The 26,240-nt window shown below is 38.9% G+C and overlaps 1 protein-coding gene across 1 annotated transcript; it reads right to left on the reverse strand.

Annotated features, from left to right (window-relative positions):
- Positions 1–441: 441 nt before the first annotated feature.
- Positions 442–24,632, reverse strand: LOC121169205 (sodium- and chloride-dependent neutral and basic amino acid transporter B(0+)). Its single transcript, XM_040999704.1, has 14 exons — positions 24,478–24,632; positions 23,372–23,537; positions 19,260–19,391; positions 17,836–17,997; positions 16,835–16,973; positions 14,248–14,380; positions 13,031–13,171; positions 10,646–10,874; positions 9,329–9,454; positions 6,082–6,200; positions 5,512–5,611; positions 5,151–5,260; positions 2,218–2,385; positions 442–1,006 (listed from the first exon to the last, which is right to left on the reverse strand). The coding sequence occupies exons 1-14, from the start codon at positions 24,523–24,525 to the stop codon at positions 860–862; spliced, it is 1,920 nt and encodes a 639-aa protein (XP_040855638.1). The 5' UTR covers positions 24,526–24,632; the 3' UTR covers positions 442–859.
- Positions 24,633–26,240: the final 1,608 nt, after the last annotated feature.

Genomic DNA, 26,240 nt, shown 5'->3' on the forward strand with positions numbered 1-26,240 from the left:
TGGGTTCCTGGTTTCAGATCAGCGCAGCTCCAGCTGTGAAAGCTGCTTCAGGGAATGAATCAGCAGAAGGAAGATCTTCCTCTGTCTCTCCTCCTTTCTGTATATTTGACTTTCCAATAACAATAAAAACAAATTAAAAAAACCACCGCAGAACTTCAAGGTGACTTATAAAGCTTCAACATTTGTATTCCATTTCTAGATTTATAATTTAGTGAACATCAATCCTCATTTTTAGTCTGTCCCATTTCACTCTTGGAAATAAACAACACAGACAATAAGTTCACATGAGCCAGGACAAATCCATGAAGATGAAAAATATTTGGAAAAAATATATTAAACATCACTCTTTATAAAATATAAAGGGTCCATTTTTCATATTTAACTAAGTAGTGCCTTTATTTTGCAATGTTTTCTTTTTATATTAAGTGATTTATTTTTTCTCTCAGCTTCCTTAAGAAGAAAAAATAGAAACAAGTAAGCACACTTTAAAACCTTGTGTAATGGAAAATGTAATTTTTTCCTAAGTAATCAGCTCAAGAGAATTCTCAGATTTATTAGAATAACATTGTGGTAATATTTACAAAAAAAAAGTCTTCGTGAAATATATGTTGTGATGTGTTTATACAAATAGCTAATCTAAAAACAAATGTAAGCACATGGTAAACAATAGATTCACATTTCTGTAAAACATTCCTGTTTAAATAGAAAAAAAATATCAGTGTAATGAACAAGTATATACAATTTTCTACTCAATTAACATAAAAATAAATAAGATTTCCACCTAGTCTGATAATCACGCTTTCAACACATTTTCAAACTATTTAGTTTCCATGGTTTCAACCACATATATAGTGAGCTTTCATTCTGGGATGCTATTACCACTAACAGTAGGTATTTCAAGGTGAGACTCTCTTTTGGGATCTACCATGCCCTTGTATCTCTCCCCACGATGTCTTTCCAGGTACGGACCCCAGTTAGAAGCTGGTTTGCAACAGCTTACGATACGCTGAAAAACAAAAGCAAAACAAAAATATTGTCTTACAGCTTATGTACCATGATTTTCAAAGAGACAAATACTAAACAAATCATGTGATTTGAAATGTTTAACAAAAATCATATAAGATTCATGGAACAGAGAAAGCAATAACCCAGCCAGGAGAAGTTCTATCAAATGTAAAAGTTAATGTACTACCCATATAGGAAAATAAGCAAGCATGTAAAAAAAATCTCAAAGTCTGCATCCTTTAGAGTAACAGTGCTCACTGCAAAAGCCTTTGCTGAATTCTCAGGCATTTCCAGCCTGACTTGAGGGTGAGGATGAGGATCCAGACCAGTGCAGAGTGCAGAAGGTTGACAAATCAAAGCAAGGGAGCTCCAGAATAAAGTGTTGATGTAGAACCATCCTTGCATGGGCTTGGGGAGTGGTGCAAGCCTTTCTTTCTCCTGAGCATTTCTTATCACTGTCTGGTAAGAAGTCTTAACCAATGCCAGGCCCCTCAGGGCTCCACTGAAGAGGGCTCAATCAGGGTACAGACTGTGTTCAGGAGAATGTATCAAGAGAAGACATTGTGGCACAGCAAGTTAAGAAGCTGCCCATGGCACTGGCATCCCACATGGCGCTGGCTCATGTCCCTGCTACCCCAATTCCCATACAGCTTCCTGTTAAAGCTGGCCCTGTTAAATGATGGCCCAAGTCCTTGGGTCCCTGCACCCACAAGTTCGACTCAGATGAAGATCTTGGTTTGGCCTTGGCTCAACCTTGACCATTGTATCCCTCTGTTGAGTCAATTAGTGGATGGAAGATTCTCATTCTCTCTCTCTCTCTCTCTCTCTCTCTCTCTCTCTCTCTCACTGCTCTGCCTTCTAAATAAATATATAAATCTTACTTTAGAAAGATAATTCATCACAGTTTGTCTGACTGAACACATGATTTCTAAAAGAGGAATTTAAAAGATCATTTGCTATGAGACATCTTCAACGCAAGCACAGACGTCCTTGCTGCTAGCTGCTAATCACTGCAGTAAGCCTGGGGAGACATCAAGAAGTCAAGGTCAGACCCCCCAAGGAGCTGAGTCTAATGCACCAACACATACAAATGCGTATGTTATCATATAGAGTCATGCACTGACAGATGATTGGATCATGCACATGTATAACCCAAGTGATTGTGTTATACCATACAGGTTAAAGTATTTCAAACTAATTTAATGTACTTACTTGAAAAATGTTCCCTTTAGCCTGACTTATTTTTATGACAGCCACAATTGGAATCCAAACAATGCAGAAAATAATCATACACCAGCCTAGAGCAACTCCCCAGTCAGGGTATGGAATTTGGCCATACTCGGGTCTGTGAAACTGCACCAGTGACCAGATTAAAATTGCCTGTGTAATGAAATATGAATGCAAGAGATTATACCGCACTTACACTACCCTTGCATTCCTTAGAAGAAATTTATGCAAAGCAACTAAAATATAAATACATTCAAGCAACTAAGATAATCAGAAACCAGAGTACACCAATATGAAATTAATCAACTAAATTATTTTCAATTATATTTAAATAAATTCTTTCAAAAATAATGACATTATTTACTCATAAAAGATACCAATTTTGCATACATAGTTACTTAAATATTTGGCCTTAATTTGGAGTGAGAGTAAAATAATTTGTGAAATTTTGTTATTGAGCTTTGATTTAAAATAATATGGTTCCATTGTATTGCATAATGAAAGCATTACAATTATAATTCAGTGCAAATGTAAAGGATGCTTTAGTGGGACCAGCCTTGTGTCACTGTGGGTTAAGATGCTGCCTGCAAAACTGGCATCCAGACAATGCTGTTCCAGTCCTGGCTGTTCCACTTTCAATCAGCTACCTATTAATGTGCCTAGTAAGGCCATTGAAAATCACCCTAATGTTTTGGCCCCTTTGTCCATTAGAGAGATGGGGATGGAGCCTTAGCTTCCTGTCTTTGGCAGGGACCAGTCCCAAGCCGTGGCAGTCATTTGCGGGAATGAACCAGCAGATCTAAGATTCTCTCCCTCTCCCTTTCCACATCTTTGAAAGTCTGAATTTAAAATAAACAAGTAAATCTCTTTTTTGAAACAAGTACACTTTAGTTGCCATGCTCTTCCCGTGGCTTAGCAACTGTTTTTGTTATTGCCCTATGTAGAGTACCTCTTCTACCCACAAAACAAACATTAGTTTGCATTCATAACCAGTATATGTTTACAAAGTACACTCCACCCCAGCCTCTTACTGGAAACAGCAAAAAGGAAGGGAAAATGTCCAGTTTTTGTTCAGGCACAACAGAGAAACATGAACATTAAAGTTGACTTACTTTTGAAATTTATTATGTACCATGATACAGTTTTATAAGTATAGGGTTTCATCCTTTCCCTTTTTTTTTCCTCCCTGTGCATTTTCCCCTCTCACCTTTTCCCCTGTGTTATCACAGTAATATAGACCCTTAGCACAAGTTTAATTTTCTGACATTTAAATGTATCATGACATGGTAAGTATAGCCATAGGTAATACTGCAATGTACAAGTGTATGCATAGGGTCCAGTGCAACAGCCTTATGGCTAAAATCCTTGCCTTGCATGTGCCAGAATCCCATATGGGTGCTAGAACATGTCCTGGATGCTCCAATACCCTTCCAGCTACCTGCTTGTGGCCTGGTAAAGTGGTAGAGGATGGCCCAAACTTTTATCAGGAGTAGAGCTGCATACTGCATGGTAATTTTACTTCCTGGTATGCTAATCTCCCTTGTACAGTTCATAAAAATTGAATTCATTAAAAGATCATTTTAAATATTAAAGCATTAAAACTCATTATTTAGAAACCTGTATAGTAAACAAACCTGAGACCTCCTAGAGGTTTCCCAAATATGGCGGCCTTTGTTTCACTAAAATCAGTGAGTAACCAGTAGTCTATAAGATGTTTATAAATAAACATGAAGGTGTAATTTTAGAATTCAATCCATTGATTCCACTAGGTAAATGTAATTAAAAACATGTAAATATGCTTCACAATTACTACCATTATGTCACTATAAGATCCTCGTGAGTGATGTTGGAGTCCAATTTATATGATTTTACACAAGATGAATGGTAATCTGTATCAGTTAATACTTCAGGTTTGGTATTTTAAAAAGTAAACCTTCAATCCTGTGCAATTAATGAAAATCAGCTGATAAAAAGTCTCATGAGATTTTCTACATTGATAAGGTTCTGACTTTATTATGCATAATTGTCAGATTAGAAAAACCATATTTAATGGCACTTTTTATTTTTTTAAGATTATTTATCAGAAAAGCAGTGAGCTAGAGAGTCAGACATCTTCCACCTGCTGATTCAGTCCCCAATAGGCTGCACCAGCTAGGGCTGCACCATGCCAAAACCAGGAGCCTGTTCTATTAAACACAGGTCAGTTATTTTGGTAACATCAGACACTAACTGCCTCCTTGATTAAGAAAAATTGCATTAAAATAAGAGCCTTTCTTCTTCACAATCATTACACTCACAATAAATTCTTTTAAGAAAATATCTGAGCCTTAATGTATCTTTGCATTTTCTGACCCTAGCAAAGAAGTTAGGAAAATGATTAATCATTCAGAATACCTTTAAGGGAATGAACAAACTAACAATTTATTTTATTTATCTGATTTATAGTTTGTAGCCTATTGGTGAACTTTCAGCTATCAGTAACTTTGGGATTTATAGAACTCTATTTTCTCAGAGTGTGCAAGTTCAAGGCCTCAAAACTGATACTACAGGGACTGGTGCTATGCAGCTGTGGGTTATATTGCTGCCTGCGTCCGATTTGGAGCTGCTCCACATCCAATCCAGGTCCCTGCTAATGCATCTGGGAAAGCAGCTGAAGCTGGCTCAAGGATTTGGGATCCTGCCACCTACGTTTGAGACCTGAATGAAACTCTTGATTTGGCCTGGTTCAACCCCAGCCATTGTGACTATTTGGGGAATAAACCAATGGATGGAAAATGTCTTCCTCTCTCGTTCAATGTATTCCTCTTTCTCCCTCTAACTCTGCCTTCCAAATAAACAAATTTAAATCTTCAAAAACTATACATAAATTCCTACATGTGTATATTATCAATTGAAATTTACAGTATATTATTACTTACAATCAAAAGGATAGGTGTAATGAGAAACCAACAAGCTCTCCACCACAGCCAGAATATCCACTTCTTTGTGCCAATCATCATTTCTATGTCTTTAATAAACCTATTCCCTCCTAAAAAAAAACATAAAACATGCATTGAGCCCTTGCTTGTATTTTTCTTCAAGGTCACATGAACAATACTGTCTTCCTACCTAAGCATGTTCTTAGCCTACAACAGTGAGGCTCCTTCAAATATATTTAATAATTATTATTACATAATTATGTAAGTATATTAAAAAGCAATGATGCCATACTAGTTAAATAAAACTCCATAATTACACGATTTATATAATAACATAAATACTATCTATAGTTCTTATTACCATAAATCCAGATGACTCCCACTATTTCCAGTATGGCTGCAATCAAAATGCCCCATCCAGCACAGAAGTGGTCAATCAGAAGAACCCAGTAAATGCCAGCCTACAAAAAAAATAGTCAGTTACTTCAAAGTAGAATTTCATTGTCTTTATAATTGATGCATCCAAGTTGAAAATTCATCAGTTTAATCTTCTCATAGATTCTAGTTTCACTGCTGCTAAAATGTGAAAGTGAATGTTGCAAATGTAAATGCAAACATGCCTCCAAATATCACAAAATAATCCATTCATTCTGAGTTCCTGGCAGAAAACCCAAGCATTCAAATACTGGAGTGTCAAACTCCTATGCCACATCTGCATGTTCTGTAGTAGCTGCCAAGCAACTTGGAGTCTAGGACTAAAAGCAATAAGCCTATTGGAATTGGAAGAACTGTCCGATAGTGAGCCTCTAACTCGGCCAACCTTGGTCCAAGTTGAACTTCAGACAATCACTAAACATCTCTGCTTTCCTCATTTGGATTACAACATGCTTCAACTAATCTTCTGTGTACAGGAAGAAGAGCTGCAGCATACCTGAGTCACACACACGAGCCCAAGGAGAAACAAGATCAAGCAGCAACCCAAAGTTACGGGACCCCTCATTTTCTTCATCAGCTTGGGGAACAAATCCTGGATTGTGGTTGTAATAGTTTCTTCAGAAGGAAACAAAATGATTAGTCAACTCATTTGCCAACTAAGTTAATCACAATAGTCAAACTCTGTTCATCAGATGGAAAGTGTGTGTTCAAAAAACACTCCAGGTCCCGCTTCTTGCTTTTGAGACTGAAAGTTACTTCCATTAGCAGTCTACACCTGATGATAACGACACAAATAAAATACAGCTCCATTTGCAATTTTCTGCCTATTTTGTCAAGTTTGCTATTGCAACTATAAGGTTTGAAACAGGATTATTGGAATGACAGAATTCCATGGATGCTTTTCTTTTAAATTATATTGCCATAATATAAAACCTTTTTTTAATTATTTATAAAACAAAAATTGTGATGTGGTATAAAGAGTTCCCATATACTCCACATCAAGCTTCCCATATTGTTAATTTATTAGTCATCAACTATATAGTTTTAAATCAAAAGAACACTGAGTATGTAGTAAGGATACAATTCTTTCTTTCTTTCTTCTTCTTCTTTTGAAAGGTAGATTTACAAAGAGAAGGAGACAAAGATCTTGCATGTGCTGGTTCACTCTCCAATTGGCCCATCCAAAGCCAGGAACTAGAAGCTTTTTCCAGGTCTCCCACATGGGTGCAGGGTCCCAAGGCTTTCGGTGGTTCTCCACTGCTTTCCCAGGGCAGAAGCTGGGAGCAGGATGGGAAGTGGAGCAGCCAGAATATGAACCAGCACCCCGTACAGGACCCAGCGCATGCAAGGCAAGGACTTTAGCAACTAGGCTACTATGCCAGGCCCAACAAATATCAATACAAGAAATAAAAGCATTCATTGAGTAGAGAATTGACTACACACATAAACAAATATGAAGTGGAGGACTAGGATATATGTTCAAGATTTACAAGGGCTTTGAAAGTCAGGGAACCAGTGTAATGGCTCAGCGGGCTAATCCTCTACCTGTAGCGCCATTATCCAATATGGGCACCAGTTTATATCCTGTCAGCTCCAATTCTGATCCAGTTCACTGCTTATGGCTACCAAAGGCACCAAATACTGGCTAAAGTCCTTGGGCCCTGCAACCATATGGGAGAACCAAAAGAGCTCCTGGCTCTGGGTTTTGCATCGGCTCAGATCCCATTGTTGTGGCCATTTAGTACTGAACTAACAGATGGAAGATCTTTCTCTCTCAGTCAATCCTCTTTGTAAGCCTGCCTTTCAAATAAAATAAGTAAATCTTGAAAGAGAAAAGAAGGCAACTAAAAGAATTATCCTGTAACCAAACTATGAGAATTTATTGCGTTAATGAGATAATGGGGCCTGGCGTGGTGGCCTAGCGGTTAAAGTCCTTGCCTTGAACGTGCCAGGATTCCATATGGGTGCTGGTTCTAATCCCAGCAGCCCCACTTCCCATTCAGCTCCCTGCTTGTGGCCTGGAAAAGCAGTCAAGGACAGCCCAAAGCCTTGGGATCCTGCACCCACGTGGAGACCTGGAGGAAGCTTCTGGCTTTGGACTGGCTTTGCTCCGGCCTTTGCAGCCACTTGGGGAGTGAACCATCAGAGGGAAGATCTCCTCTGTCTCTCTTCCTCTCTGTATATCCGCCTTTCCAATAAAAATAAATAACTAAATAAATGAAATAATGAATTTGTTTAAGGACTTCTAGTCAGAAATCTTAGAGGAAAGGAGTATGTGTTCATAGTGACAGGTGTAAGGATAATCACTCCAACAGTGTACATTAGAAAAATATCAGGGTCCAAATGCCCACCTCTGTAGCAACAATCAGATCACGAATTAATGAGACCTATGTCTGTTTATCAAACATGAATTGATAATAAAAGCAAAAAAGAACAACCCTGACAAGACTATGAACATTCACATGCAAGGTTTGAGTCATAGCTGCTTCACTTCGAATTAAGTTTCCTGGGGAAGCAACAGCAGATGCACAATAGACATGGGCTCCTGCCACACACATGAGAAATCTAGAAGAATCTTTAGGCTCTTGACTTCAATCAGTCTCAACACTAGATATTGCTGCCATCTGGGAACTGAGCATGCACAAGGAATCGTTTTCTCTCTCTATGCCTTTACCTTTGTCTGTATCATTGACTTTAAAAAAAAATTCTAAAAGAAAAATATAAATTTACATGAAATTTTAAAATTCAGCTGTTTATTTCTAGAAAAACAAGCAAATATGAACAGAGTAACATACACAATCCATTGTGACGGCTGCTTCTAGGAAAAAATACAGGAAATTTTAAGGAGAGAAACAGAACATTAAATTCGCCTATAACTGTTTATTTAAAAAAAACAGGTATACTGAAAGTGTGATAACATGAATGGTTTTTTTCTGTCGAATGTAATATTTTTCTATATGTAAAATTAAGTTCGGTTGAGAGCACTGTGCTATTGCAGGTAAAGCCTCAAACCGCAATATTACTATCCTATATAAGCACCAGTTTGAGTCCTGCTCCTGCATTTCTGTTTCAACTTTCAGCTAATTGGCTGGAAAACCAGCAGAAGACAGCCCAAATTGTTTGGTGTCATTGCCACCCATGTTGGAGACCTGGAAGAAGATCCTGGATCCTGACTTCAACATGCCCCAGCAAAGGCACTTGTAGCCATCAGGGGAATGAACCTGGAAGTAGAAGACCACTGTCTTCTCTCCATCTTTCTCTTTAACTCATCCTTTCAAATACATCAAATATAAATCTCTCAAGATAAAATCTAAGCAGGGGAGGCATTGGGCCTACCAGTGAAGGCACTGGTTAACAGGCTGTATCCCATTTTAGAGAACTTGTGATTGATCCCTAGCTCATGAGGTCAGCTTCCTGCTAAGGAGAACTCTGGGAAACAGCAGTGATTGCTCAAGTAATTGAGTTCCTTGTTCACTCATGTGAGAGACTGGAATTGATCTCCTGGTTCCTGGCTTCTGCCTGGACCATAGCAGGTATTTGGAGAGAGAACCTGTGGGTGGGAGTGCTCTGTCTCACATAAATGCATTTGAATAATCTAACATTCAACTTAAAAAGCTGTTCAGAAAGGACATTCTGAGATTAACCGAAGGTGGAGCTTTTAGGAGTAAGAAATGGATAGCTTCAAAGAGATTAGGAATGAACAAAATACAAGAGGGATATGAAACACTGAAAGCAATACTCACCAACAGAAGCAAACTGAGAATCGAGACCCAAAGTTAAAAGCATGAAGAAAAATAATATGGACCAAAATGGGCCTCCTGGGAGCTGGGCTAGAGCTTCTGGGTAAGCAATAAATGCCAAATCAAAACCTGAAAAAATAAATGGCATTTTATGTAAGTTGCTAAGAAGAGCTACATTCTTGGGAAATAATCAAAATATTGGAGACAAAAGTCATTGTACTTTAGTACTACAATCCTTGACATAAGTCCTTTCTCAAGCAATTCAATTTCACTTAAGAGAGAGAGAGAGAGAGAGAGAGAGAGAGAGAGAGAGAGAGATGTGTTTATGTGGAAGAAACCTTCTAGAGAGGGAAAATGATGTTTACCCTGACTCTGTGAGAAGTGTCCTGTTAGCCAGTATATAATTCTCTGACACCAGTTTATAATGCAATTGTAGATTACATCACGTTGCTTTCTATTTGATGCTACTTTTAGAAATACTTATTGTTTATTCATCATGTAATTCATGTTTCTCAATTTCGTGTATTTTCAAGTTCTCTGTTTCCCAAACGACCTACATATGATTCATGAAAGTTACCTTCTAGCCTGGGCTCTATCATTATGCAAACACAGGACATTTCTGCACACCAATCCCTCCTCTCTCAATGAGGAGTTGCACACTATGTGATCTCCAAGGCCCCGTCTAGTTCTGACACCCCACCTATTTGTATTTGTAGCCATAGATGCTATAATAAAACTTTAACAAGCACCTCCTACTTGGAAGACCTCTAGGATTCTTTCCTGTGACCCTTTAGACAGATAAATAAGCACTCACCGTGAAAACATGTAAAGATAGAAGTCCATTCATCAGATTGCTTTAGAAACACAAACAGCTCTACACGTAAAGCCACTTGAATATCTTGTAGCACACTCGTGCTCGAAAATGCTGACCCTGCACTACAATTTTATACAAACAAATTTGCGTATACGTTGTCCCATGCCCTAGCAATGCATGGGAAGTGTTCAGCATGAAGGCTGAAACCTGTGATTATACAGGAAGTAGATCATCTAAAGGAATAAATCAAATCCAGAGAAACATCACCATGTTCTCTGAACCTGTTATTCCCTAGTGCATTCCTATTGACCCAGATGGCCTAAGAAGTTTTACGTTCTCAAAGAGAAATTATACATGATGGGATGACAGGACAGGATGGTCTGCATCAGAAGTGTATTAATTTCGGTAGAATATGCAAGAGTGTCAAAAGTGTATTAATTTCGGTAGAATATGCAAGAGTGTCAAAAGTGAGCTACATTGAACTAAACGAAGTTGATCATAAGTACCTGATTTTACAACTTGCGAGACTTCCTTTCCAGATATATGAGCCATGTGTCCCAGGATAGAGAAAATAGCAAATCCAGCAAACACACTCGTGAGGCAGTTTGTCAAGCAAACCACAATGGCATCAGAGTAGCAGTTATTATGGAACTTATTGTACGACGATAGAGCAACTAAGCCACCCCAAGCCACCGAGAGGGAGTAAAATATCTGGGTAGCAGCATCTTTCCAAACCTGAAGGACAAAACGATTCATTATTTTTAAATGGTTCGTTTTTATTTGTATCAAACATTTCACACATATGACTACATTTTAAAAGTAACAGTGAACACTCAATGAACACTACAAAGCCTAAGCAATAAAATGTTACCAGCCTTTTCCCATTTCCTCCTTCCACTGGCAAATGCCACTCTGACTCTGTGTCTATCATGGCCTTCTCTGTATGGTTAGCTTTCCATGTCTTTGAATTCACACAAGAGTTCCATAAGACATGTGAGCCTACACAATTTGGATTTTCTGATATTGATTATACCTGGGCTGGCATTGTGGTGCAGTGTGTTAAGTCAGCACATGCAACTCTGGCCAATCTGAGCCTGGCGTCTGATCCAGCTTCCCATTAGTACATCCAGGAAGGCAACAGCAGGTGGCCCAGCTCCGTGGTCACTGTGGTCATTTTGGGAGATGAAGATTAAATTTGCTACAGATCTGCTGTTGAAGAAGGAACATCTTTCTCTCTCTCTCTCTTCCCCCCCCCCAACCCTTCTTTCTCTTTTATCAAGGCAAGGGACCTGAAACTCCATGCAGGTCTCCTACATATTGGCAAAGAAGTCCTTGGGATATATCTAGATCTGGCCCAGGCATATTAGCAGGGAGCTGAATCGGAAGTGAGGCAGCCTGGAGTGTGTGATGCCACTGTCACAGATGTCAGGATAACCCACTACACCAAGACACTACTTCAGGTCAGACGTCCTAACATAATCCAATTTTCAGGCTGTGAGTCAAAACTTGATTTTCCCAATTTCTACCAGCAATTAGTATATTTTGATCTCTTTATTTCGCACAGGAGTAATTTGCTCTGAATTTTTTTTTCTCACAATTTGTGATTTATTTTTTACACTTCTACATGAAGTTCTTAATGTCCTAAAGTATCTATTGCCTAACATTTATAAATGCATCCCAACTTTGCTCACGTAAGTTGAAATTGTCCTTGATCTATGTTAACTTAAAAACTTCTAATGTGATTTTTTTAAAAAGCCCAGTATTTTCTATTGATTTCTGGAAGTTTTAATGTTTTGCCAATTATGTTAAGCTCTCAAACCACCTAAGATTGACATTATAACTATCATGATGTGGAAAGCTCCTTTCATCTTATTCCCCAAATGGGATTATCAGGTTTTGACAGATAGTGATATGATCTGCATCGGATATCTATAGGATATCAATTATGTTGATCTCCAGGGCTGTCCTTTACCCACTAACCTGCTTAAAGATCTCTGCAAGATCTCAAGTTACATTTGACTGGGAATCTTTTTATAACATCAGGTGACAATTTATTGATAAAACTACTTTACCTATTATAGGACTATTAGGGTGCTTCAAATCTCATAGAAAAAGCGCTTGAAATACCCTCCTCATATACATGGTGCCTTTTCCTGTCACATCAATTTTAAAGTTATTTGTCATGTCCTACAAGAAATTTACTAAGAATTTTTGCTTAAATTCTGTTGACTATCCATATCTGTTGTGATAAGAAAAATATTTTCATTTTTATCAAGCCTGGTATTCCACAATTTTTCAAGAATTATGATGCATACGAGCATCTACTAAATCACTCTATTTTCTCATCGCTTTTTATGTTTCAAAAACTATTAACATGCATAATTTGTGAAACTGTGTAGGTCATTAAAATTACAGTTTATGAATTCAGCAACATTAATCAAATTAGGTGATGGCACACATGCCTCCCTACAATTTTTCCTTACGCAGAGACTCCAAGCTCATATCTTCCACTTGTTAATACGGTATATTTCACAGTACTGGGAGACACTGTCACCCCACTGAGCTACAAATAAATGCAGCTTATTATATCTAATTGTGATTTGATATCTCACACCCAGCCTGCTCCACTGCCTTCTCCCCATACATTCCTTATTCTGATTAATGATTCTGCTCACTGGCATCATGCCTTAAATCAGCTCCATACATCCTTCATCTAATCCCATATCCCAACATGGCCAGTGGAAGCAATGCAATGCGACAATCTCCAAAACAAAATAAGAATTGTACACTCTGTTTAAACCTACTGTGTTATGACACTCACAGGGACCAAAGACTTTTGGTGTTTGAGCTTAAGGCTTGCTTCCTTAAGTGATCCAAGTCCACATGCTTACCTCAGCTTCCCTCAATTTGGTAAAATTCGACTGTGATCCAATGTAGTATGCAATGCCTTTGGATGCACCCTCCAGGGTTGCTCCTCGTATTAAAAGGATGAGTAGGACCACATAAGGGAAAAGAGCTGTAAAATAAACCACCTGCCAAGAAAAGCAACCCAAAGTTAATGCCTTTCTTCGGGATCAGGGTATGTAAGTGTGCATGAGTCACACTTATATACTAGTGAGGTGAATACTGGGGATTCAGTAAGGGCCCTAAGAAGCCCGGTGATTCCAATGCCAAAGGTGACTTAGCTCCAACACCTGCTCCAGCCACTTTCAAAGAGCCCTTGGCAAAGGCACTGTGATGTATGAAGGCACATTTCCCACAGTTCCCATGCCAATAAGCAACACATCCACAGTGGTGACTTGGGAGCCGGATGGTGTGCTTTCAGGAACGTATACCCATAAATGTCTGAGGAAGCAGTCTGCTGTCAGCATGCACTGCACTCCAGTGAAAAGGGAAACGATTTCCAAGCAGCAGTATATGTTCAGCCCCCAGGAGAAAGAAATCCCTCTCATCTCCTAGTAGGTGTCTCCCACTTTGAAGGAAATGTCAGTCAAGCAGTCAAAACAATAATCATTTACTTTTTCTCAAAATGTACAACTGCTCATAGAGAAAACCATATGCAGTTCTCAAAATTCCCATCATATTATGTGAATGCTTAAACCACAAAACAAGAAAATGGGGATAAAATAACGTTTTTTGTAATAGGCCTCTTCCCACACACACAAGGTTCTAGGTCAGTTTTGGTTATCTCAGGTTAACAGAATGATTACCTACCATCCATCTCCTCTCTCCACACAGGGAGTCCCTATACTGTCAGTCTACATAACAAGGACTAGACATTCCTAACCAAGTGCTGCAATATATTGACCTGCAATCTATTGAAAGGGCACCCTCCTACAGTGAGGCAGAAATTTGTGAAGTATACGCTCAAGCCTCAGAATGAGTGTTCTTTCAGCAAGAAGGGTACATGTTGACCAAGCACTGCTCTAGTATTTTTTCACTCTTAACAATGGCTGTCACTCTAGGCATTTACTGAGAGCTAGAATGCCTCCTTAGAAAGCCTTTCCCACATCCGAATGTTCCCATCATGTGTCTGGTAACGGCTGACATGGAACTCCAATGATCTGGAAAGCAGCTACTTGAGTGTTGCTTGTGATTCCCAAATTACCTTGCCAGAAGACTTGATTCCTTTGAATAGGGCTGCTCCAACTATGAGCCAAGCCAGAAGAAGACAAAGCGCTAAATACCACACAATGACTCCAGTCTCATCCATTCCGCTTGATCGTTGGAGTGCCACTTTACTGAAAACACACAAGACATTTATGAATGCACAATTGCTTGTCTGAGAACACATACATTGGAGATTGTATTTTCTCTCATCCAGGGGAACTTTCATAAATATTGCATCACACCGATATACCAATGCTCTTTTACTATTACAGGAAGGGGTAGCAGGCTGAAGGAATGACAAAGCCAGGCTCTCTGCTTAAGGGCTAATTGCACCCAATCTACACATCTATATCCTATGCTCCAAGATCAACTTGGAGAAGTGCTTGGCCTGGCAGTTAGCATGCTCACATTCCACAATGGAGTGCCCGGGCTCAGGGCCCATCTCTGGATTCTTTTTTCTTTAATTGATTACATTGCATTATGAGACACAGTTTTATAGGCACAGGGATTCCCCCTCCCCCAACCGCCCTCCCCCCCCCCCCCCCCCCCCCGGTGGTGGATTCCTCCACCTTGTTGCATCTCTGGGTTCAGATGCCAGCTTCTTGCTAATGCAGGCCCTGGTAGCAACAGGTGATGACTGCTGCCCCCATGTGGGGGACTCAGAGAGTTCTTGGCTGCAGGCTTGGACCATAGGAGAGTGAACTAGGGATTAGGAACCCTCCTTCTCTCTTCCTCTCACAGAAAAATTAAAATCAAAGATCTATGAATAATTGTGTCTCCATTAAAAAAAGATCTGATTCTTCTATCTGTCTTTCCTCCTAATGTTTCAAACTGTTTTTATGCCATGCCTTCATTTTTGTTCTTTTGTTTTTCTCAAATTAAAGTAACGGATATGATATTTAAATTATAATTAAATATTTCTTTAATGCCAATTTGTGGATATAAACAAATCCAAATGGTGGCAATATTCATGCCTTTTACATATATGCACATATTTGCATAAATATAAATATTCTACTTTGATAGGACATGTGAGAACATTTAGGCATCTAAAAGTTTAAATGAGTCAATAGAACACTATTTAGCCATGAAAAAAAAGAGGAAATCTATTTATTTGAACACAGTTGTGCCAAGAAGCCATTATTTAAGCACAGAAACAAAAGCATCACATGTTCTCACACTTATATGTGGGATCTGAAATTTTATTTCAGAACAGTTGAATATAGTATGCTGGTTATTATAGGCTATACAAAGTGGAGGGAGGTGACAGAATAGAAAAATATTGATATTAATTTATAGTTAGATAGGACAGGGAGTTTGCCCTGTTTTATTACACATGAAGATGACTAGAGATAAGAAGAATATACTACACATTATTAGAAAATAAAGAAAAAATTTTCAGGCTGTGTTGGGGCACAACTTTTGCTGCTACTTATGATGTCATCTACTCTATTTGTGCCACAGCTTCCTGACGAGGTATCAGAAAGCTGTGGGTGATATCCCAAGTTCTTGGGTCCTTGCTATCCACATGAGAGACAGAGATGAATTGTCGGGTGGGGTTTTGGAAGATTCTCTCTCTCCATCTTTGTCTCTAAAACTCTACCTTTCTCAAAAATGAGTAAATAACCTAAAAGAAATGAAAATGATTTTGAATGTTTCATCATAAAGAGAGGATAATTGGTAGTGAAAATAAGACTTTACTCTGATTGGACACGACAAAATGCATACATGATTAAGAAGACAGTACATTATAAATGGGTGCAATTTCTATGTGAGTGAAATTTTTAACTTTCTAGAAAAAGGTCACATATTGAGGAGGACCTGATTTTTCAGTACTAGATACAAAGGCATTAAGTAAAGGTAGTGGGTAAATCATTCTAAATAAACAAAAGCAAATATACATTTATATATACTGCTACCAAAAATGAAAGTTGTAATAAAAGATAAAATAAGTTGCAGGTATAAAAACCTTCCCCGATGAAACTCACTACCAAAATGTTTGTTACTACAACTTCTTATTGTACTCAGCAATATTAGCACTTTTATTTAAGGCAACACAATTACGTACGGCCAGTTAACACCAAAGAAATCGTATCTTGTTCAAATGAACTAATTACATAGTGAATTCATTAAAGACAAAATATTTTCTATAACCCAATTTCAACATTTCAGGGATAGGAAAAGATTAAAAGGAATCTGTTATAATTTTTTGTATTTATGTGAGTCAAAGAAAGGTTTGATCATTATTTGGTTATTGACTGGAAAAGCTTACAAAAATGTGGGGAGGCAGAGACACAGAAGGAATGCTAAACAGTGAGGGAGAGAAAGATAGAGCTGCCACCTGTTGGCTCATTCCTCAGAGGTCCACAGGTAAGGCAGGGCCAAGATGGGGTAGTGAAGGAATTAAAATTAGTTCTCCATGGTAAGCAGCAGGAATCCAACGGGAGCCCTCCATGATGCTGTCAGGAACCAGAAGCAGAAATTGGATCCAGGGACACAAAAGGGTTGTGTCACCACGCCACTAGGTTTAATGGCTACTCCCTAAAAGCCATTTAATAATATCTGCTTAAGAAATGAATACTTACTCCCAATACTGTTCACTAGGAAGCTGCCCTGGCTGATAAATCTCACTCCCATTGATGCAGGTCAGATTGTTGAGATTAATCCAGCTTTTATTCACTTGGATGCTCTCCCCTGGTCCAGTGCTTACATTACACTGGGTTACTAAAAAACAATAACAACACAAAACTTGAGACACATGGACATGTACCTAGTTGTAAAAAGATAATATCTTAGCAATGGAGGGGGAGGGCTGCAATGGTAAAAGGTTGAAATTCCACTCAAAAGTGTTACCAGCTGCTGGTAGTGTTGTAGCAATGTTCAGATGAAATAAGCCACACACGTACAGCATCTGAAATGCTCTCCACTACAATCTGGGATTGAGTAGAAAACTACCTGACCTTTTAAACTGTGACTGTCTTCATAGAAATACAGTGACCATAACAGGTACAAACTAATCACTGTTCAAGCTGGAACTTAGTGTTCCGAGGAGCTTTAAGTACCGTGTCTTATTATCTAACCCAGATAGATGAACTGATACCCCTAACTTACTCAAAAACATTTCATCTTCATAACTTTATCCTCTGATGGGTACAGGTAATCATGATAGGCTGAGGTCTCTGTGGTGGTTATGGTCCAAGGAACTGATGCTCCATCATCCCAAAGAAGAGGAACATAGGGCATGCACAATGCCCACGGTCCCGAGACACACACACTGCTATCCTGGAAAACTGTTTTCTCCTATCTTTATTACTTTCTCATTTCTTCCTTCTCCTCTGTCTACAAAAGGATTCCTCTGCATGCTTCATCCTTCCTGATTGCCCTCAGAGATTGCATGTTGTATTAAACAATTTTCAGATTTGTAAGTGCTAGATTCTGCTCTCAGCAGTGACCTACATACTGGTTAGGATTGGGCCTAATGGGGTTACAAGTGATTAGAAAATGATCTAAGCCTTTAAGTTATTTAGAAATACAGGCAACTGATATGGAGTTGGTGGTATGTTCAAAAACACATCAACGAAATTACCTATAGGCGACCTGCTGCAGTTCTCATCCGACCAATATGAGCAATACTTCCATGGAAGTTCACTTTGGAAAGACGCAAACAAGTAGTAGAGACTATAGGCAATAATGACATTGTAATAGATTGTCACAAAAATGGATATCAGGACCATTGTAATTCCCACACCTGGAAAACAGAACAATCAGTAATCAACAGACTTCAGTGAAATGTATTGTGCCAATTTAACTTTCTTTTTATAAAGCTATATCACAGTTTCCATGAAATCATCAGTTAAACAGCTTTTTGGTTTCTTAGAAAAATGTACTAAGGTCAAGTGAATGGGCCAGGACTTGTGGTACATCAACTTAAGCCACCACCTGAGACTCCATCATACCAGAAGAGCACCGGGTCCAGTCTGGGTTGCTCTATTTTCCATCCAGCTCCCTGCTAATGCACCTGCAAAAGCAGTGGATGGTGACAAGTGCTCAGGCCCCTGATACTCACATGGGAGACAGGCATGGAGTTCTTGACTCCTGCCTTCAGCCATGCTCACTGCAAACCGGCCTTTGCAAACATCTGGGCAGACCCTTACAAATACTTTCCAGCAGTTAGCACATACCAAAAGGATGTTTAATACACAGACAGAAAGCTTCATGGTACCTGTGGCATGAGGAGTGTGCAGGAGAAAATAATGACCTGCCCTTCAACTCTTCTAAATGCAGCCTTGTAAAAGACATGTGAGGCACTAAACTAAGACAAAGACTGCATATTTAGCAGAAAAATGCTAGGCCCATGAAGTTAATGCATAACTGGACCATGTGCCAAAAGTATTCAAAAGGTGAACTTAAGAAAATAATGCCATTTGCACTGTTCTCTCTGGTGTTCTTTCTAACCTCTCCCACCTCTACAGCCCACAAAAATCAACTAAAAATTAACATTTTATTTTACATTCAGTTGTGGCAAAGTGTACAGGAGAACACCAAACGCATGATTCTTTCCCTTTACAAGTCTGGTTTAATGTTATACATCAACAGGTAAAATTGTATTTATTTACTGAGGACAGTATCACATTTTGAAGTAAACATGCACTGTGGAATGGTGAAATCTAGTTCACTTACAAATGCATTGCCTCACATGGTTATCATTTACATTCTCTTTACATCTTTCGAAAACTCAATGTACTATCAGTTATGCACTAACTGGACTCACCACACTACACTGTACACTTCATCTCTTGAGCTTTTATTTCTCTTACTTCACACATTTCTCCTATCCAACCTTGGTCGACATCTCCCTCACCCCTGCCAATAACCATCTGGAGCTACCATTATATTCTCTTCCTCAAGGAAACAAAACACACCCAAAATTGTAAACACCATCCTTCCACCTCCTGCAGAAAGATAAATCCACACAGTCCAATAATCGTGATGAAGACCATTCATACAAACCTTGAAACAATGGAAGAATCCTCCAGACTGAAATTGGACCCAAGCTAGCAAACTGCCCCATTGAACACTCTAGGAAGAACAGTGGTAAACCAGCCAGTGCCAGCATAATTGTGTAAGGTATCAAGAAGGCACCTACAAAAGGCAGGAAAACACCATTACATCTTCAGATTTGGTAGCAGCCTGACAATCACCGCGGTATTTTCAAACATCCTGATGCAGTGGAGACAGGCAACACTGGGTTTGGGATTCAAACTACATTCTGTGAGATAGTAGTTTGATTCTCTAAAACTTGGACTTCTCATCCATGAGACCACCACGCTACAAGTAACTAATGAGGATATGATCATTAGAAACACTAGCCCATACCAGGTCAGCTGGAGGTGTGAAATGACCACAGACTTTGCATCCAGACAGAGCGAAGCTAAAACCCTAGCTGCATCATGTACAGTTATGGACCCAGGGCAACTTGCCTAACCTCTGACTGTTGGATTCCACATGAAAATCCAGGACAATAGCAGCTCATCAGTTTGTGGTAGGGGTTCAAATACAGGGTCTATGTGAAAACACTTGGCTAAATGGCAGACACAGGTGTTTCATGGTAAGTTTTCCTTCCACTGTCAAAAATAGGTTTTCTTTTTACATCTTGGGTTAATGGGCCCAGTAAAATTGTTCTGTTGGCTAAATCTTTGTTTTATAAGCCCTGGTATCCCATATGGGTGCTGCTTCTTATCCCAGATGCTCCACTTCCCTTCCAGCTCTCTGCATGCGTTCTGACAAAGCAGTAAGACAATGGCCTAGTACCTTGGGACCATATACTCATATGGGAGACCTGGAGGAGGTTCCTGTCTTCAGATTAAACCATTGCTGCCATTTGTGGAGTGAACTTTTAGATGAAGATCTATTTCTCCTCTCTGTAAATCTGATCCACCTTTCCATAAAAAAAAATAAATCTTAAAAAAGACTTGGTACATATATTAAATTTTATTCAGACTAGCAGCTTTCACAATTATATTCTTTAATCCCTAAACAGTCACTTACTGCTTCCTCATTGTTAATAAGTCACGTATTTGTTATTTTAATCAATCTGACCTTTCAAGATTCAGGTAAGATCAATTTTATAGGGCTCAGTTCTCTCAAGTTAGATTTTTCCAGTCTACTTTTCTTGTTTTAGCCTTTTCTTTCTTTCCTTTTTTTTTTGGACCAGGTTTTGCCATACTATTGCTCATTGTTCATTTCTTAGACAATATATTTAATCAGAGACTAAATACTAAAATTAACCAACAAATATTCTACAATTCCTTTCAAAGTTTTTAAAATAAATATGGCTTTTGAATTTTCTATATTTTATTTACCCATGTTAATATTTTTTGCTCGTGTACTTTTCATATTAGGGTATTGTGACATCATGTCTGGGAAAAATATTTCTAATGCTCAAAATATTTTATCATAATTTTATCAGTGTACATACTTTCTTTCTCCATCAATGTGATTTAAAAAAAATGTTTTATGTATACACACACACACACACACATAAGAAAGGCACAATTATCCCACTCTCTGTGACTCTGGCATCTGTGGCATCTGATATAGGCACTGGATTTTCTACCTAGCTTTCTGGCAGTGTACCTAAGAAAGCAATAGAACATAGTCCATATTCTTGGCCCTCTGCACTCCGGTGATGTAGATGGAGTTGCAAGCTCCCAGCTTCAACCTGACCAAAGCCATGGTGGCCATTTGAAGAGAGAGTTAATGGTTAGAAAAGCTTGAGCTTACATGGTCTTTCTTCCTTTTTCTATTTGTAATTCTGCCTTTCAAATAAATAAAACAAATCTTTAAAACATAATTATTTTATCAGTTTATACTACAGATATGTGCCGAAATACTGTGCTCTCCTCCATAAACATATACAAATATTACATGTTAGTAAAAATCTTTAAGTGAATAGTACACAAACCCCATAAAATGAAATAATAGAGTTTGTTCTATACTAATAGTCAACTGAGTTTATTTTAATTCTAATCCAGAAGTCTAAGCCATTGGGACAAATGTGTTTGGGTAAATGTTGCAATTATACATACATTTATTAATATGACTAACAGGTATGTAAGTCCTACCAATAATAAGCATGAGGAAAAAATGTAAAATATTCCCACTCAATTTCAGCAATAAAAAGCTTTACCAGCATTAAGTTACCTACTTCGGTATTATATATGACAGGATCTTTTAAAAAATAAATATTAGCTTCAGAAGGAAATGGTGGAAAACACTATAGCATATTATCAATAATTCTATTTTGATTTGGTTATATATCAAAATTCTTTATTAAGAGGAAAGCATATTAAAAAGAGGAAAGCATTTTGGCAAGAAGGGTTAAGCCACTTCCTACAATGTCAGCATCCCATTTGGGTGCTGGTTCTTGTCCCAGCTGATCCATTTCCAATCCAGCTCTATGCTAATGGATTAGGAAAGCAGCGAAGGATGGCCCAAAGGCTTGGGATCCTGCTATCAATGTGGAAAACTCGAATGAAGCTGCTGGCTCCAAACTTGAGCCTGGGCAGCTTCAGCCATTGTTACCATTTTGGGAGTAAATCAGCAAATAGAATCTATCACTCTAAATTTAAAACATATATATTTTTTTTCTTAAAAGTTCTCTATTAATCTAATATAGTTTCCAAGAAATTCCTGACAATTACTGAGTAAACACATATGTAACATCATATGTGTTTTCCATACACAAAACAGAAGGCTCCAAAGCAGACGAAATGCTTCTCTTTATCACATGGGACCTTAGATCACAGACACTAAGGATCATGATTTCTGACTCATTTTCCCACTAATACTAACACAAACCCCAAGACTGAATAACCTAGGCTTGGGATAGAGGAATTTACACCACCAACACTTAAAGTGTTTTAAATGAAGCTCACTTTAATGTGACAATTAACAAGAAATGTAAGACTCAAACATCACCACACAAAATCCTGCTGCACACCCCCCAAATTAATAGCAATAATGATAATAGCACAGTTTAACTTGTATCCAGTGGTGAACCATTGGAACATATCACCTTTATACTTTTAGGAGAACCTATAATTACAAGTAAATAAAAGATGGTGTAAGTGAAAAGTTGTTTTGCTATTACTACAGAATTGTGCAATTCATTTTGTTTCCCTTTGTATGTCACCGCAAAGTTATTTTTACTCTGTGCTCTGATTGAATCTACTTTAATGAAATGCAAGATGTGAAAAGTATTACTTTGCAAGAATAAAACATCTAGCCTTGAATTAAACATTATCACATTTTTAAAGGATTATCTATATTATATGCCAAGTTTAGAATATAAGGAACTGAACAGTGCAACTTAGAATACAAATGTTAAATCATGTTTTATGAATTTCCTTCCATAATTAAATTATAAAATTCAATGTCTTCAAGTTAAGCAAATAATCCATTTGAATTTCTAAGAGACCAGATTTTGCTATTTTTTTCTTAGTTTCACTGAAAATTAAAGTGGGCCAAAACTGTGAAACTCCTAGTTAGATTACTTTCATTCCATCTTCCTTCTAATGTGTCTGGGAAGACAGCAAAAACATGGCTCACTGACCTGGACCCCTAAACTCACATGGGAGACCTGGATGAAATTCCTGGAGGTGACTTGAGCCTGGCCCAACCCCAGACATTGAGGCTCTCTTGGGGAGTGAACCAGTGAATGAAAGATCACTCTCCACTCTGACTTTCCTTCTCTTTAGCTCTTTCTTTCAAGTGAACAAAACAATTTAAAAACTAAAGCACAACTTGGATAGAAATACATCATCACAGAAGCATGCATAAACTTATAAAGAGTAAATCCTAGCTGAAGTGGAAGGGGCTCTCAAATCAGTAAATCTGAAGTGCTAATTATAAAACTTTTATCAAATTTATATCTGAAGATTTGTGGAGCCAAATTCCTCACTTGAGCCAGTAGCTTATAGTCTAATAATAAGTACAGTAAGCTTAATTTCCATTTTTCCATGAACCCAAATAATGTTCTACAACTATTGAACTACCAAAATATCCACAGAGGTATATGAGCACCCCACTTAAAATTTGAGGGAAAAGAAGGGGGGAAATACCTCCACCGTTGTTGTAAGTCAGATACGGGAATCTCCACACATTTCCTAGTCCCACTGCATATCCGACCATAGACAGAAGATAGTCCGATTTTTTGGACCAGTTACCACGTTCCTGATTCTCATCATTTTCACCAACATGGAAATTCTCAGATGAAGCTGTCACTTTCTAAAGAAGGAAAAGTATTGTTTGTCTTTGTGCTATTAAATCAGAAGCACGATTGCATGAAACAGCAGAGTTACAGAAAGGGTCAGGGGAGAGAAACTCTGAAACTCTAGCCACGAACTCTTCCCAAAGCCTGGGAGAACCCTGCTGATGGCAGTAATAGTTGTTGACAAAATTTGCCCCTTATAATTTAAAAAAGAGGTTTTCTGGTAAATACTTTAGTACTCCTTCAGCTTGACATCATCCCAATTGTGGTAAAGTTTCAATGACATGCAGCATGAGTGGTCAAAGATGTGAGCAAAGCAGGTTCCAAATAACAAAATCTTCAAAATGAATGAAGTGAGATCAGCATTTTTGAGATTATAGCAGAACATTAAGAAGTATCAAATGTAGCTTTCAGGAAAAAGAAAAACAGAGAATTCATAGGCTACTTTCCTGAGGAGCAGGTAGTTTTTAGATATTGGGAGTTAAGGGAAGGCTAATTTCTCTCCTTGTCTTAGAGTGTAAGGCTAGTGCTTTACCAAAAGCAACAGAAAAATTGCAGAGACCGTTTCTGCTGTTCCACCAGGTGATGCAACTCTGGCCACTTGGGGCTGGGGTGAGTGGGCAGGAACAGGGCTGCTCTGGCCACCTGCTGCTGCCCTGGGCTATTGACGGCTCTTCAGATCATAAGGGCAGCACAGTTTGGCTTTTCCCTCTACCATATGGACATGACCTCGGGAGCAACAGAGTCAAGGATTGAGTCCCCATACCCTGGCTACCACACAGGAGCTGATGTCCAGTTCCCCTATTCTCTGAGCACATCACAGGCACACTAGAAGACAGCTGAATAGAACTGTGGAGAACAAGCAACAGTCACAGAAAATGAAAACCCAGCTCAGACCTCCCTCTTAAGTTTGCCCTCCCCAGGCCCTCCACTTCCCCACAGCTTTCAGATCCTTACCTCTTTTCTTCTGCACTTGAAGAAGCCTGGACACTTCAACTTGTCCATGGTTCACTCACTCCTTCGGCTTGCTCTACCTAGTCTCTTCTCACAATCTGGCCGAGCTGGACTGAAGCAGGTGTACACACCTCTGCTGCTACCTGCCAGAGTGAACCTCCTTGCCCAGGGGTGGGACCATTTATGGAGGTAAGTTCTCCCTCCCCCTCTCAGGTGCTCAGGCGTGTCAATTACCCGAAGGGACTAAAGTGAGCCTCTGGTTTTTCCCCCAGGTAAGCCTGCATATAGCAATTCCCTGCCCCAGCCCCAAGGAATGGGCTGGGCTGTGAGTGCCTGAGTGCCTGAATCGAACTGAGTGACAGCCTTTGACTCAGAGCTGGGCAGGTGCCTTCACAGTCTCGCCTCCTTTCCCGGGTGCCTTGCTTCCTCCTAACTCACCTTTCTGTCTGGTCTCTGTCCTAGCGCCAGGTGCTGATCTCCAATAGTGCCGAAGCTGGGGCAGATCTAGATCTGAGATTCAATCTGTTCACCATGGTTTCCTGAAATAGACCTTGCTACCCTGGGCCAACATATTTCCAAGAATGTTGACCCTTGTTTGTTAGCAATTGGTCCCCCTGAGGCAAATGTTGCTTGCAGAAGGAAAACCCTGAATCCTGCACCTTGACTGGCAGCCAGCTCAGATAAGATTACCCAGCTGGCCCTGCCTGAAAAGAGTAACTTTGAGTCTGTGTCTTAGGCTCCTTTCCCAGCCTTCAGGACAGCTTTGCCTTTTACAGGGATTGCTTTGTGTGGAATTTCAAAGAAGACAAACACAAATTATTTTGCAGGTTAATGAGAAATTCTAGCCTAATCAAAGGAATCCACTCTGCAAAGGTGATATCTAGAAATAAACTATAACGCAACATGCTAACTTGACCAGGGAAGAAATAATTGTTATAATGCTGCTGACACCTGTAGTGCACTTTTTATCAGAAACACAAAGAAAGTAAACTCAGTATGTATGGCGAGGAGATGCTGACATTTTTATGAAATGAAGCACAACTTTATGTTCATGGAGTAAACAGAAGAGAGCCAAATTCTGTATCCTATGTATAGCTCCTTTGTTCTCTACTAACAAGAATTTTCTATTTGTAATAAAAATATACCCTGGGGAATCTGGACTGGCAAGATAGAAGAATGTCCATAAGGGAAATGGAAAGGCTTAAGGTTAAAAGAGCAACAAACTTTGTCTAACTTGATACACTTTTTAAAAATGATGAGGTAGCAAAATGTAATGAAGAGACTATTACCTGATAAACCAGGGTTACTTCTCAGTTAAGAACTGAGTATGCGGTCCTGGCTTGTGCTGAAGAGTTTATTGGTATGAATAGAGGCCCTCGTTTCACCTGCCTCCTCCCTTCCTGGGATATTGCTGGGTGGAGGGATGCTTGGGCATGGAATTCCGGACATTTCTTCCAGAATCTCTGTGTAGCATTTTTGGACCTAATAGTTTCACCTGGGTTGTGGGGAAGGAAGAGTCCCCTAAACTGCTCCGAGGAAAGGGCTATATCCTACCTGAAAAAGCACTGGGTAAAGAAACTCTGGTGCATCTACTCTGTGGAATACTAGTCAGTCATTTATTTGCAACAAAATGGTCCAAACTAGAGATCATTATGCGCAGTGAAATAAGCCAACGCCAAAAGGACAAATATCATATGTTCTCCCTGATACAAGGAAACCTGCATACAAAATATATAAGTAAACAAGCATGTAAATATATTTATCTA

This window comes from Ochotona curzoniae, unplaced genomic scaffold (assembly GCF_017591425.1).
Source record: "Ochotona curzoniae isolate NIBS_2020 unplaced genomic scaffold, NIBS_Ocur_1.0 scaffold_1852, whole genome shotgun sequence".
NCBI lineage: Eukaryota > Metazoa > Chordata > Mammalia > Lagomorpha > Ochotonidae > Ochotona > Ochotona curzoniae.

Coding starts and splice junctions, on each gene's coding strand:
- LOC121169205 (XM_040999704.1), bottom strand. CDS start 24,525: ATGGACAAGTTGAAGTGTCCAGGCTTCTTCAAGTGCAGAAGAAAAGAG. Junction 23,538..24,477: donor TCAAGTGCAGAAGAAAAGAG/GTAAGGATCTGA, acceptor TTCCTTCTTTAG/AAAGTGACAGCTTCATCTGA. Junction 17,998..19,259: donor GATTCTTCCATTGTTTCAAG/GTTTGTATGAAT, acceptor TCTGTTTTCCAG/GTGTGGGAATTACAATGGTC.